Here is a 13,527-nt window from a genome sequence, read left to right as displayed (position 1 = left end):
AGATGTTGAAAATAATGTTGTCTTGCCTCTATTGGCCATTATTTTGACAGGAATTTGTAAAGTAAATTAAATCGAATAAAATATTTTTCTATTATTTTGAATATTCAATAAAATAAACCTACTATATACAAATTATTACATATATACAATTATTTCATCCGGCCTTCTTTATCAAAATATTTGAATATATTATGATTTTTTTTTTATCTTTTCCTTTTCGCACTAAAATGTCGGAGTGAATTATAATTTTTTTTTCAATTTTTGTTTTTATCGTTTTGTCTTCCCTACAAATGTTTTTTTTTTCGATAGCTTTTCCGAATTGCTCGTAATAATCTTTGAGAGATCTTTGAGCATCTGGTACTCGCTTCTGGTCTAGCTCAAATCTTTCCTCTTCTTCCTGCAAAAAAAACTACATATTAGTTGGTGAAATTATGTGACTGCTGGCTGAAGGTTGGGAGTTCAAAAGTTGTGAAACAAAAACGGGTATTTTATTTTTCGAAAAGTAACGTTTTGGATATTAAAACCATCGCATATATACAATATTATGAATATTGAATGGAATACTGAATATTCAGCTCAAAAAATGTTTGTTGATATTGATTACTACCACATGAAAAAGATCGCATAACTATTTTTCCTTCGAACAAAATTGAAAAAGTATTCTATCATTAAACTATGAAATTGAGTCGATGAAAAATAGTATTTGAAAAAGTTAACTCACATCATCTGGGGAATAATCAGTGTCTATTGCTCTTCTTTGTTGCCACTCACATGTATTTTCTCCAATTCTCCTTAGACGTTTGACTTTCTGCGAACAAAAGAATATATATTGAAATGGCCGATTCCGTGAATATGTTGAATAGTTGAAGGTTATTGGATAGTTGTCGGATTTCAATTAACTCATTTGTGAAGTATGAATGAAATTAATCAATTCTCGTTTGTTGACTAAAGATTTTTCTGGTTTTAAAAATTGGTTCCGAAATGCGATTGAAAATCCAACCGATTCTAACCTCGGGAATTCTTAAGGTAACAAGTATTATATTCGATTTCACGATTATGTATTATTAAGTTTCCGAAAAATGAGTTTTTTCGAATTGTGCTTCAATTTTAACAAAAATATCGAATTTTTTTTCAACAAATGATATTTGGTGAACTAAAAACAAAAGATTAAAACAATTAAATATAAACCGACCGAATATATAATATATATATATATATATATATATATACAATGTAGATAAATATATGTGATAAAGGAAAAATAGGATATGCCGACTTACCCCATTGATTACTTCAGTTTCTTCGATTAGATATCGAGACATTTTGAAGTTATAATAATAAATTCAAAATCAAACGACACACAGCACCACGACAAGTCGGAAGTTTACAATATTATGATTTCTTTTTGAATGCATCTCTGAATATATTCTGTATTCTTAATGACTCAGCTCAACTTAATGACTTCAAGCCTATTCAACTTCTTGTTTCCGACTTTTTCTTCTCCTTCTTCTTCTTTATCTTATTTTTGGCCTGCGGTTTGTAAATTCCACTTCAATTCTTGGTGGATGTGGATTCAAGTCCTTCCGACATGTATTTTTCTTCAAGTATTATGATTAGATTTTTATTTTAAATTAATTTCAACGACATACATGTACACAGTATTTTTTCTCTCAACTTCTTTACCAAATGGTTTCGAAAAAGGACTCAATAGAGTTTTTGACAATTTTCAATCGCTTATATATTATAATTTCGAATATTTTCCATTGATTTGAATTACTGCATTTCGAAAGGTGAGCGTGTTTTAATAGGATTCTTCATTTAGATTCAAAAAAGAAATATAAGAAAAGTATTATATATGGTAATTTTTCAAATCATAGCATGAAAATAATATTATAAATACATAATGAAACATGACACGATAACAATATCAATATACAGCACCGTCATCCAAGTTGTCATCTTCATCATTACAATAATCTTCACCATTATCGAAGTAATTATTGCCATAATCATCTCCATCTTCAGTTTCCTCCTCCATATCTTCATCTCCTTGCTCCATTCCATCATCTTCATCCTCTTCCTCTTTAGGCTTAGTTTTGACCTCTTCAGACCAAGAGTTACTCTCCATTTTCTCCAAATTTCCCAGTTTCGCCAAGAAGCTGTCGTTGTCCTTCTTCTTCAAAGCTTTGATTTGTCTTTTTGCCTTCAATTTTGGACGTAGTTCTGAGGGTAACAAGTGCCAATCGTAAGTCATCTTTTTTGGGGCAGGAAGTCTGATCTTTTCTGAGTCATCGTTGGATTGTTCTGGCATATTCATGTAGGAGTAAGTTGACTGTAGGTGTTTCACAAAGGAATTTCTTAGAACTATTTCATAGTCTGAAGTTTTAGATGAGTCAAATGTCACTGGGATTTTATGTGAAGGTGGAAAGAGAGGTGGAGGTTCTAAATTTCGTTTTTGTTGTGGTTCAGTATTTGGACCTGTAGCGCCTAAAGCGTTCAATTTTTCTCTATTGAAAGAACGGGTGGATCCTCTACCTCTACCTCTTCCTCTTGCAGACATCACGAAGTTATTTCACAATTTTTGCTTCTTGATCAAAACTTAACACTGATATTTTGTCCTTTAAAAAAAATTTTGTGTCCTGGATATTAAACTGTTAATATTGTATCTTTCTGGTTTATTTCTAGTGTGTTTTGAACTAACTTTATGAAATAGTTTGGGTTTTTGAAGTATTCATGAATGCGTATCTTTTAAAGTGATAAACCATATTTTGAAGATAGTTTTTCGTTGATCTGTGACCATCAAACCCAACGATCCTATCAATCTACACTATCTCAGGACTTTGTTACTGAATACTGGTTCTAATTGCGACATCAATCCATACTTTGCTAGACCTCAAGATTTATTTATTTTACAAATATCGCGAGTTTTGCATGTTTTTTTAAGTTTTCTATTAATCTTCTTGAAGTGTAATATGGGCATATGCTGTGCATTTTTGACAATTCGACACCAATCTATATGTGTATTTCTTATCAATTCTACACTCAATTTCTCTGATAATACTATCTTCTTTTTGTTCTCACTTTGTTTATAAATTATACCATGCAAATCTATTGTTCCTTTCTTGAGTTCTTTTAATGCAATGTTTTCATCTTGATCTTTTTTTATCTCTTGAATTTGGATTGTATTTACTATATTTTATGTTTTTGTTTTGTTTCTACTGAGAACTTTCATCTTCGGATTTCGTTTCTCAATAGTATCATGATGAATGGAGAAGCATTGCACACATTCTTTCATTTCACAGTATTTTCTAGAACAACATTTCATAAACTGGTGATCTTCATCCTTTACTAAATACGCATCTGAGAACTCACTCCCTTCGATCGCCATACTTTCCTATTACTAATATGTACAGGGTGGGCAAATAAGCGAGGTAAGCGGCTATATCTCAAGAACCACTCACCGTAGAGACTTGCGGTAAAAAATTTTACCACTAAAGTAAACAAAAGAAAACACTGGAAATTGTTTTGAAGTTCATACCTCCACCGCTAGGGGGCGTAATAGCTATCGTCGAGTAGAAAAATGCATTTTACTCGAAAAATTTTCATATTAAGTTGGGAAAAAAATATCATCACTGTAAACCTTGGAAAATTCTCTATCTGTTTGGATTGTCACTTTCGATTTTGCGACATCAAATAAGGGTGGGGGAAAGATAGAAATCTGACTGATTGAAATGTCTGTAACTTCAGTTTGGCTCAACATTTTTGATCAAATTAGATCTTATTTGATAGACAACATCTTGTTGATTAAGGAAAAAATATACTCATGATGAATTTGATTCAGCTGCTTCCGATAGGGAGCGCTAAGTCAGAAGTTTATTGTTTTGTTCATTTTTCTCTGAAATTTCAAATGTAATGATAGGATTTTCGTAACAGAAACAGAAATTTCATTGAATTTGCATGAAAAAACCTGAAGGTCGCAAAGCGATAATTTCAGGCGTTCTGAAGTTATGGCCGAAAGAAGATATTCTTCAACTGATGCACTGCGAAAAACCAAATTGAGTCTTCAAGTTCTAACACAAACAGAAATCCCATCAAATTTGTATGAAAAAAACAAAAGGTCGCAAAGCGATAGCTTCAGGGGTTCTCTAGTTATGGACGAAAAAAGATATTCTTCAACTGATGCACTGAAAAACTAAATTGTGTCTTCTTTCGGCCATAACTCCAGAACGCCTGAAGCTATCGCTTTGCGACCTTTTGGTTTTTTCATACAAATTTGATGGGATTTCTGTTTGTGTTAGAACTTGAAGACTCAATTTGGTTTTTCGCAGTGCATCAGTTGAAGAATATCTTCTTTCGGCCATAACTTCAGAACGCCTAAAATTATCGCTTTGCGACCTTCAGGTTTTTTCATGCAAATTCAATGAAATTACTGTTTCTGTTACGAAAATCCTATCATTACATTTGAAATTTCAGAGAAAAATGAACAAAACAATAAACTTCTGACTTAGCGCTCCCAATCGGAAGCAGCTGAATCAAATTCATCATGAGTATATTTTTTCCTTAATCAACAAGATGTTGTCTCTCAAATAACATCTAATTTGCTCAAAAATGTTGAGCCAAACTGAAGTTACAGACATTTCAATCAGTCAGATTTCTATCTTTCCCCCATCCTTATTTGATGTCGCAAAATCGAAAGTGACAATTCAAACAGATAGAGAATTTTCCAAGGTTTACAGTGATGATATTTTTTTCCCAACTTAATATGAAAAATTTTCGAGTAAAATGCATTTTTCTACTCGACGATAGCTATTACGCCCCCTAGCGGTGGAGGTATGAACTTCAAAACAATTTCCAGTGTTTTCTTTTGTTTACTTTAGTGGTAAAATTTTTTACCGCAAGTCTCTACGATGAGTGGTTCCTGAGATATAGCCGCTTACCTCGCTTATTTGCCCACCCTGTACATATTCATTTTCATAACAATAACAATATATGGACCGTATTACAAGCACATATCATTGAAATAATACTAAACCAATAAAGTTGAATATGACTTTCTGAATATTGTCGAAACAATATTCAATCAATATCCTATCAAATTTGGATATACCAACAATATTGTCTATTATTTCTTGAATCGGTATTAAAAGAATATTGAGGTTGCAATATTGATTCAAGATGTTGAGAATAATGTTGTCTTGCCTCTATTGGCCATTATTGTGACAGGAATTTGTAAAGTAAATTAAATCAAATAAAATATTTTTCTATTATTTTGAATATACAATAAAATAAACCTACTATATACAAATTATTACATATATACAATTACATAGATAATCTCAATTATTTCATCCGGCCTTCTTCATCAAAATATTTGAATGTATTATGATTTTTTTTTTATCTTTTCCTTTTCGCACTAAAATGTCGGAGTGAATTATATTTTTTTTTTCAATTTTTGTTTTTATCGTTTTGTCTTCCCTACAAATGTTTTTTTTTTCGATAGCTTTTCCGAATTGCTCGTAATAATCTTTGAGAGATCTTTGAGCATCTGGTACTCGCTTCTGGTCTAGCTCAAATCTTTCCTCTTCTTCCTGCAAAAAAAAAACTACATATTAGTTGGTGAAATTATGTGACTGCTGGCTGAAGGTTGGGAGTTCAAAAGTTGTGAAACAAAAACGGGTATTTTATTTTTCGAAAAGTAACGTTTTGGATATTAAAACCATCGCATATATACAATATTATGAATATTGAATGGAATACTGAATATTCAGCTCAAAAAATGTTTGTTGATATTGATTACTACCACATGAAAAAGATCGCATAACTATTTTTCCTTTGAACAAAATTGAAAAAGTATTCTATCATTAAACTATGAAATTGAGTCGATGAAAAATAGTATTTGAAAAAGTTAACTCACATCATCTGGGGAATAATCAGTGTCTATTGCTCTTCTTTGTTGCCACTCACATGTATTTTCTCCAATTCTCCTTAGACGTTTGACTTTCTGCGAACAAAAGAATATATATTGAAATGGCCGATTCCGTGAATATGTTGAATAGTTGAAGGTTATTGGATAGTTGTCGGATTTCAATTAACTCATTTGTGCAGTATGAATGAAATTAATCAATTCTCGTTTATTGACTGAAGATTTTTCTGGTTTTAAAAATTGGTTCCGAAATGCGATTGAAAATCCAACCGAGTCTTTCCTCGGGAATTCTTAAGGTAAAAAGTATTGTATTCGATTTCACGATTATGTATTACTAAGTTTCCGAAAAATGAGTTTTTTCGAATTGTGCTTCAATTTTAACAAAAATATCGAATTTTTTTTCAACAAATGATATTTGGTGAACTAAAAACAAAAGATTAAAACAATTAAATATAAACCGACCGAATATATAATATATATATATATATATATATATATATATATATATATATATATATATATATATATATATATATATATACAATGTAGATAAATAAATGTAATAAAGAAAAAATAGGATATGCCGACTTACCCCATTGATTACTTCAGTGTCTTCGATTAGATATCGAGACATTTTGAAGTTATAATAATTAATTCAAAATCAAACGACACACAGCACCACGACAAGTCGAAAGTTTACAATATTATGATTTCTTTTTGAATGCATCTCTGAATATATTCTGTATTCTTAATAACTCAGCTCAACTTAATGACTTCATGCCTATTCAACTTCTTGTTTCCGACTTTTTCTTCTCCTTCTTCTTCTTTATCTTATTTTTGGCCTGCGGTTTGTAAATTCCACTTCAATTCTTGGTGGATGTGGATTCAAGTCCTTCCGACATGTATTTTTCTTCAAGTATTATGATTATATTTTTATTTTGAATTAATTTCAATGACATACATGTACACAGTATTTTTCTCTCAACTTCTTTACCAAATGGTTTCGAAAAAGGACTCAATAGAGTTTTTGACAATTTTCAATCGCTTATATATTATAATTTCGAATATTTTCCATTGATTTGAATTACTGCATTTCGAAAGGTGAGCGTGTTTTAATAGGATTCTTCATTTAGATTCAAAAAAGAAATATAAGAAAAGTATTATATATGGTAATTTTTCAAATCATAGGATGAAAATAATATTATAAATACATAATGAAACATGACACGATAACAATATCAATATACAGCACCGTCATCTATGTTGTCATCTTCATCATTACAATAATCTTCACCATTATCGAAGTAATTATTGTCATAATCATCTCCATCTTCAATTTCCTCCTCCATATCTTCATCTCCTTGCTCCATTCCATCATCTTCATCCTCTTCCTCTTTAGGCTTAGTTTTGACCTCTTCAGACCAAGAGTTACTCTCCATTTTCTCCAAATTTCCCAGTTTCGCCAAGAAGCTGTCGTTGTCCTCCTTCTTCAAAGCTTTGATTTGTCTTTTTGCCTTCAATTTTGGACGTAGTTCTGAGGGTAACAAGTGCCAATCGTAAGTCATCTTTTTTGGGGCAGGAAGTCTGATCTTTTCTGAGTCATCGTTGGATTGTTCTGGCATATTCATGTAGGAGTAAGTTGACTGTAGGTGTTTCACAAAGGAATTTCTTAGAACTATTTCATAGTCTGAAGTTTTAGATGAGTCAAATGTCACTGGGATTTTATGTGAAGGTGGAAAGAGAGGTGGAGGTTCTAAATTTCGTTTTTGTTGTGGTTCAGTATTTGGACCTGTAGCGCCTAAAGCGTTCAATTTTTCTCTATTGAAAGAACGGGTGGATCCTCTACCTCTACCTCTTCCTCTTGCAGACATCACGAAGTTATTTCACAATTTTTGCTTCTTGATCAAAACTTAACACTGATATTTTGTCCTTTAAAAAAAATTTTGTGTCCTGGATATTAAACTGTTAATATTGTATCTTTCTGGTTTATTTCTAGTGTGTTTTGAACTAACTTTATGAAATAGTTTGGGTTTTTGAAGTATTCATGAATGCGTATCTTTTAAAGTGATAAACCATATTTTGAAGATAGTTTTTCGTTGATCTGTGACCATCAAACCCAACGATCCTATCAATCTACACTATCTCAGGACTTTGTTACTGAATACTGGTTCTAATTGCGACATCAATCCATACTTTGCTAGACCTCAAGATTTATTTATTTTACAAATATCGCGAGTTTTGCATGTTTTTTTAAGTTTTCTATTAATCTTCTTGAAGTGTAATATGGGCATATGCTGTGCATTTTTGACAATTCGACACCAATCTATATGTGTATTTCTTATCAATTCTACACTCAATTTCTCTGATAATACTATCTTCTTTTTGTTCTCACTTTGTTTATAAATTATACCATGCAAATCTATTGTTCCTTTCTTGAGTTCTTTTAATGCAATGTTTTCATCTTGATCTTTTTTTATCTCTTCAATTTGGATTGTATTTACTATATTTTATGTTTTTGTTTTGTTTCTACTGAGAACTTTCATCTTCGGATTTCGTTTCTCAATAGTATCATGATGAATGGAGAAGCATTGCACACATTCTTAAATTTCACAGTATTTTCTAGAACAACATTTCATAAACTGGTGATCTTCATCCTTTACTTAAGACACATCTGAGAACTCACTGCCTTCGATCGCCATACTTACCTATTACTAATATGTACATATTCATTTTCATAACAATAACAATATATGGACCGTATTACAAGCACATATCATTGAAATAATACTAAACCAATAAAGTTGAATATGACTTTCTGAATATTGTCGAAACAATATTCAATCAATATCCTATCAAATTTGGATATACCAACAATATTGTCTATTATTTCTTGAATCGGTATTAAAAGAATATTGAGGTTGCAATATTGATTCAAGATGTTGAGAATAATGTTGTCTTGCCTCTATTGGCCATTATTGTGACAGGAATTTGTAAAGTAAATTAAATCAAATAAAATATTTTTCTATTATTTTGAATATACAATGAAATAAACCTACTATATAGAAATTATTACATATATACAATTACATAGAAAATCTCAATTATTTCATCCGGCCTTCTTTATCAAAATATTTGAATGTATTATGATTTTTTTTTATTTTTCCTTTTCGCACTAAAATGTCGGAGTGAATTATAATTTTTTTTTCAATTTTTGTTTTTTTCCGAATTGCTCGTAATAATCTTTGAGAGATCTTTGAGCATCTTTTACTCGCTTCTGGTCTAGCTCAAATCTTTCCTCTTCTTCCTGCAAAAAAAAAACTACATATTAGTTGGTGAAATTATGTGACTGCTGGCTGAAGGATGGGAGTTCAAAAGTTGTGAAACAAAAACGGGTATTTTATTTTTCGAAAAGTAACGTTTTGGATATTAAAACCATCGCATATATACAATATTATGAATATTGAATGGAATACTGAATATTCAGCTCAAAAAATGTTTGTTGATATTGATTACTACTACATGAAAAAGATCGCATAACTATTTTTCCTTTGAACAAAATTGAAAAAGTATTCTATCATTAAACTATGAAATTGAGTCGATGAAAAATAGTATTTGAAAAAGTTAACTCACATCATCTGGGGAATAATCAGTGTCTATTGCTCTTCTTTGTTGCCACTCACATGTATTCTCTCTAATTCTCCTTAGACGTTTGACTTTCTGCGAACAAAAGAATATATATTAAAATGGCCGATTCAGTGAATAGTTGAAGGTTATTGGATAGTTGTCGGATTTCAATTAACTCATTTGTGAAGTATGAATGAAATTAATCAATTCTCGTTTATTGACTAAAGATTTTTCTGGTTTTAAAAATTGGTTCCGAAATGCGATTGAAAATCCAACCGATTCTTCACTCGGGAATTCTTTAGGTAAAAAGTATTATATTCGATTTCACGATTATGTATTATTAAGTTTCCGAAAAATGAGTTTTTTCGAATTGTGCTTCAATTTTATCAAAAATATCAAATTTTATGTTCAACAAATGATATTTGGTGAACTAAATACAATAAAAGATTGAAACAATTAAATATAAACCGACCGAATATATAAAATATATATATATATATATATATATATATAATGAAGATAAATATATGTAATAAAGAAAAAATAGGATATGCCGACTTACCCCATTGATAACTTCAGTTTCTTCGATTAGATATCGAGACATTTTGAAGTTATAATAATTAATTCAAAATCAAACGACACACAGCACCACGACAAGTCGGAAGCTTAGAATATTATGATTTCTTTTTGAATGCATCTCTGAATATATTCTGTATTCTTAATGACTCAGCTCAATTTAATGACTTCATGCCTATTCAACTTCTTGTTTCCGACTTTTTCTTCTCCTTCTTCTTCTTATTTTTGGCCTGCGGTTTGTAAATTCCACTTCAATTCTTGGTGGATGTGGATTCAAGTCCTTCCGACATGTATTTTTCTTCAAGTATTATGATTAGATTTTATTTTAAATTAATTTCAACGACATACATGTACACAGTATTTTTTTCTCTCAACTTCTTTACCAAATGGTTTCGAAAAAGGACTCAATAGAGTTTTTGACAATTTTCAATCGCTTATATATTATAATTTCGAATATTTTCCATTGATTTGAATTACTGCATTTCGAAAGGTGAGCGTGTTTTGATAGGATTCTTCATTTAGATTCAAAAAAGAAATATAAGAAAAGTATTATATATGGTAATTTTTCAAATCATAGGATGAAAATAATATAATTGAATAATATGCTGAAGTACTCTGGAAAATTTTAATTTTTCATCAATTCCTTAATCTAATTGTCATTATATTTTTTTTTGTTTCAATATTTTCAATGCAATTGGATTTGTTTTTGGTGTATATTCAAAATTTGCTCCATTTTTTTTTTCATCCAGAGACAGTTCAAAATATGAACATATTTCAGAAAATGATATTTGAAATAGAATAGTGAACTTTCGAATGAATGATATTTTTTTGTAAAAATATAGCACCTTCGAAGTTTTGGAATGTCGAATATTTAAAACTCAATTATCCTAGGATTCGCAGATGAATACCATACAAATGATGTACAAAATAAATTATTCAATGGAATGTGTTACACAAGGTGATTCCTAGCAACAACGAAACTTCAGATGATGATTTGTTAGTTCGTTTCAAGAAAAAAATTTCATACGAATATATGTATGGAGATGCTTCGCTCCCGAGATACATGGCGTTGAAAGTTTGAAGAAAGGTAGAAATTTACAATTTAAAGAGAATATTGTTGAACCGATTTGGAATAGATTTAGTAAAAATATCGGATGTAATAAATCGTTCAGTTGGCCCCAACAAGATTGAAATTATCAGATCCAGTGGCGTCCCAAAGGACAAAACAGCCTTCCTTCAGGTAACAAAATACGACGCGGACTTTCCTGTAGTTATTCAAATTTTCAAGATTGAGCCAATTGAAAAAACAACTTTAGGTTCACTTGTGTTTCATGCATAACAAGCTTCGTTTTGAGGAAAAATTATTAAAGCCACTTTATTTCATATAATAATAATATGTCTTCATTGAAATTGACAGAGGAAAAAATATACATCATAATGATTGAAAAATATCGCACAGGGCGAGGTTCAGTTCACTCATATCATGTTGTATAAGGATGAATTTTAGAAATAGCGGCAAATTTAATTTGAATGTTTTATTCTTGACTGTAATTTCTGACTTTTGTATTGACGATGCTAAACATGTGAATATGTATTCGAACAAATCTACAATATGAATAATGCAATATTCTGAGTTTTTTCTCGATAACGATATGAAAAATATATTTTTCGGCAACCGTCCGGGAAGTGCTCACTTCCCGGACCCTTTTTCTCTGAGAAAGTAGCATTTCCCGGCCTAGTCCGGAAAGTACGTACTTCCCGGACTAGGCCGGAAAAGAATCATAGAATCCATAACAACCGAGATAACGGCTGACAGTTCATATGAAATTAGTTGTCAAAAATTTGCATGTTTTTTGATAGCAATCATAATATAATATGGAAAGCAGCAGCGATAGTGTTATTTTACATGGTTTCCGAAAAAATATTGTACGCAACACGCCCGAAAATGGTTTTTTTGGACTCACAGACTTCCAGGATTCGCTTACGCTCGTCCTGGAATTTTGTCTATTCGTCCAAAAAAACCCTATTTTCCGGACTTGTTACGTAAATTACTATTACGTTAATTTTTTTCACATGTCAAAATCTGATATTTTGGTGGTTTCAACTAATAGCAATGCATTATTCCACAAGCCAATCATTCAGTAATATACTGATAAATTTGCTTCTTCAGTGATAAAACCTTCCAAAAATTTTACTTTGAAAGTTTTTATATTCCCAATTAGCTCATGTATTCTTCGAGTTCAATAACATAAATTTTTAAATTGTTGAAAGAAATAATCTTTCCAAATACAACTCGTTCTTCAAATTTTATTGGAACATTATTTATTTTCATCAATCAAACTTGCTTATTTGAGACAAAAATTTCTCATACGTCTTCAGTATTGCTCACATATACCTTCCATGTCGACTTTGTTTTTGAGCAAAAAATATCTTAAGACCACAAAATCTCGAATAGTTTATTCCATTTTTGATAACCACTCTCATTATATCTACTATCTCTTTGTTGAATCACTCAGAAACTTAATCACTCGCAACAGCATGATAATAATGTTAGGACATTACAACTAATCACCTTCCTTTTACTTTCGATAGGGGCGAACAATCGGTCAAGCGTACTTTCATGTGAATCTTCAGGCTTCGTGTCCGGATGCATTGTGATTTTCTAGTGCTATCTAGAGCTAGTTTTCCAATCTTCTGCATTTTCATGTTCTTTGAGTTCTTCGGGTAGCATATTTGTATTAGTCCCATCTAGTAGATATTTTGGTGTAAAACCTGTTACTGGGCATTATGTTATATTATATTTGTCAACACATTCTTTCACTATTGTTGTCCAAGCTTTCTTTTCTGTAGATTCAATGACTCTACATCTTATTTCATCGACTATGGTTTGGTTTACTCTTTCATTTAGTCCATTTGACAAATGTACATTTGAGACTGTGTGAATAAGTCTGATATTTTGTCCTTTAAAAAAATTTTGTGTCCTGGATATTGAACTGTTAATATTGTATCTTTCTGGTTTATTTCTAGTGTGTTTTGAACTATCTTTATGAAATCGTTTGGGTTTTTGAAGTATTCATGAATGCGTATCTTCTAAAGTGATAAACCATATTTTGAAGATAGTTTTTCGTTGATCTGTGACCATCAAACCCAACGATCCTATCAATCTACACTATCTCAGGACTTTGTTACTGAATACTGGTTCTAATTGCGACATCAATCCATACTTTGCTAGACCTCAAGATTTATTTATTTCACAAATATCGCGAGTTTTGCATGTTTTTTTAAGTTTTCTATTAATCTTCTTGAAGTGTAATATGGGCATATGCTGTGCATTTTTGACAATTCGACACCAATCTATATGTGTATTTCTTATCAATTCTACACTCAATTTCTCTGATAATACT

The 13,527-nt window shown here is 30.8% G+C and overlaps 2 protein-coding genes across 2 annotated transcripts; both read right to left on the bottom strand.

Moving 5' to 3' along the window:
- Window positions 1-1,927: 1,927 nt before the first annotated feature.
- Window positions 1,928-2,560, bottom strand: LOC123683100 (DNA-directed RNA polymerase III subunit RPC7-like). The gene has a single exon (XM_045622002.1). The coding sequence runs from the start codon at window positions 2,558-2,560 to the stop codon at window positions 1,928-1,930; it is 633 nt and encodes a 210-aa protein (XP_045477958.1).
- Window positions 2,561-7,161: 4,601 nt separating this feature from the next.
- On the bottom strand, window positions 7,162-7,794 carry LOC123683099 (DNA-directed RNA polymerase III subunit RPC7-like). The gene has a single exon (XM_045622001.1). The coding sequence runs from the start codon at window positions 7,792-7,794 to the stop codon at window positions 7,162-7,164; it is 633 nt and encodes a 210-aa protein (XP_045477957.1).
- Window positions 7,795-13,527: the final 5,733 nt, after the last annotated feature.

Source organism: Harmonia axyridis, chromosome 6, assembly GCF_914767665.1.
Source record: "Harmonia axyridis chromosome 6, icHarAxyr1.1, whole genome shotgun sequence".
In the NCBI taxonomy this organism is placed as follows: Eukaryota; Metazoa; Arthropoda; class Insecta; order Coleoptera; family Coccinellidae; genus Harmonia; species Harmonia axyridis.
The sequence above is the reverse complement of the archived record's forward strand: the minus strand, read 5'-3'. Positions and strand labels throughout refer to the sequence as shown.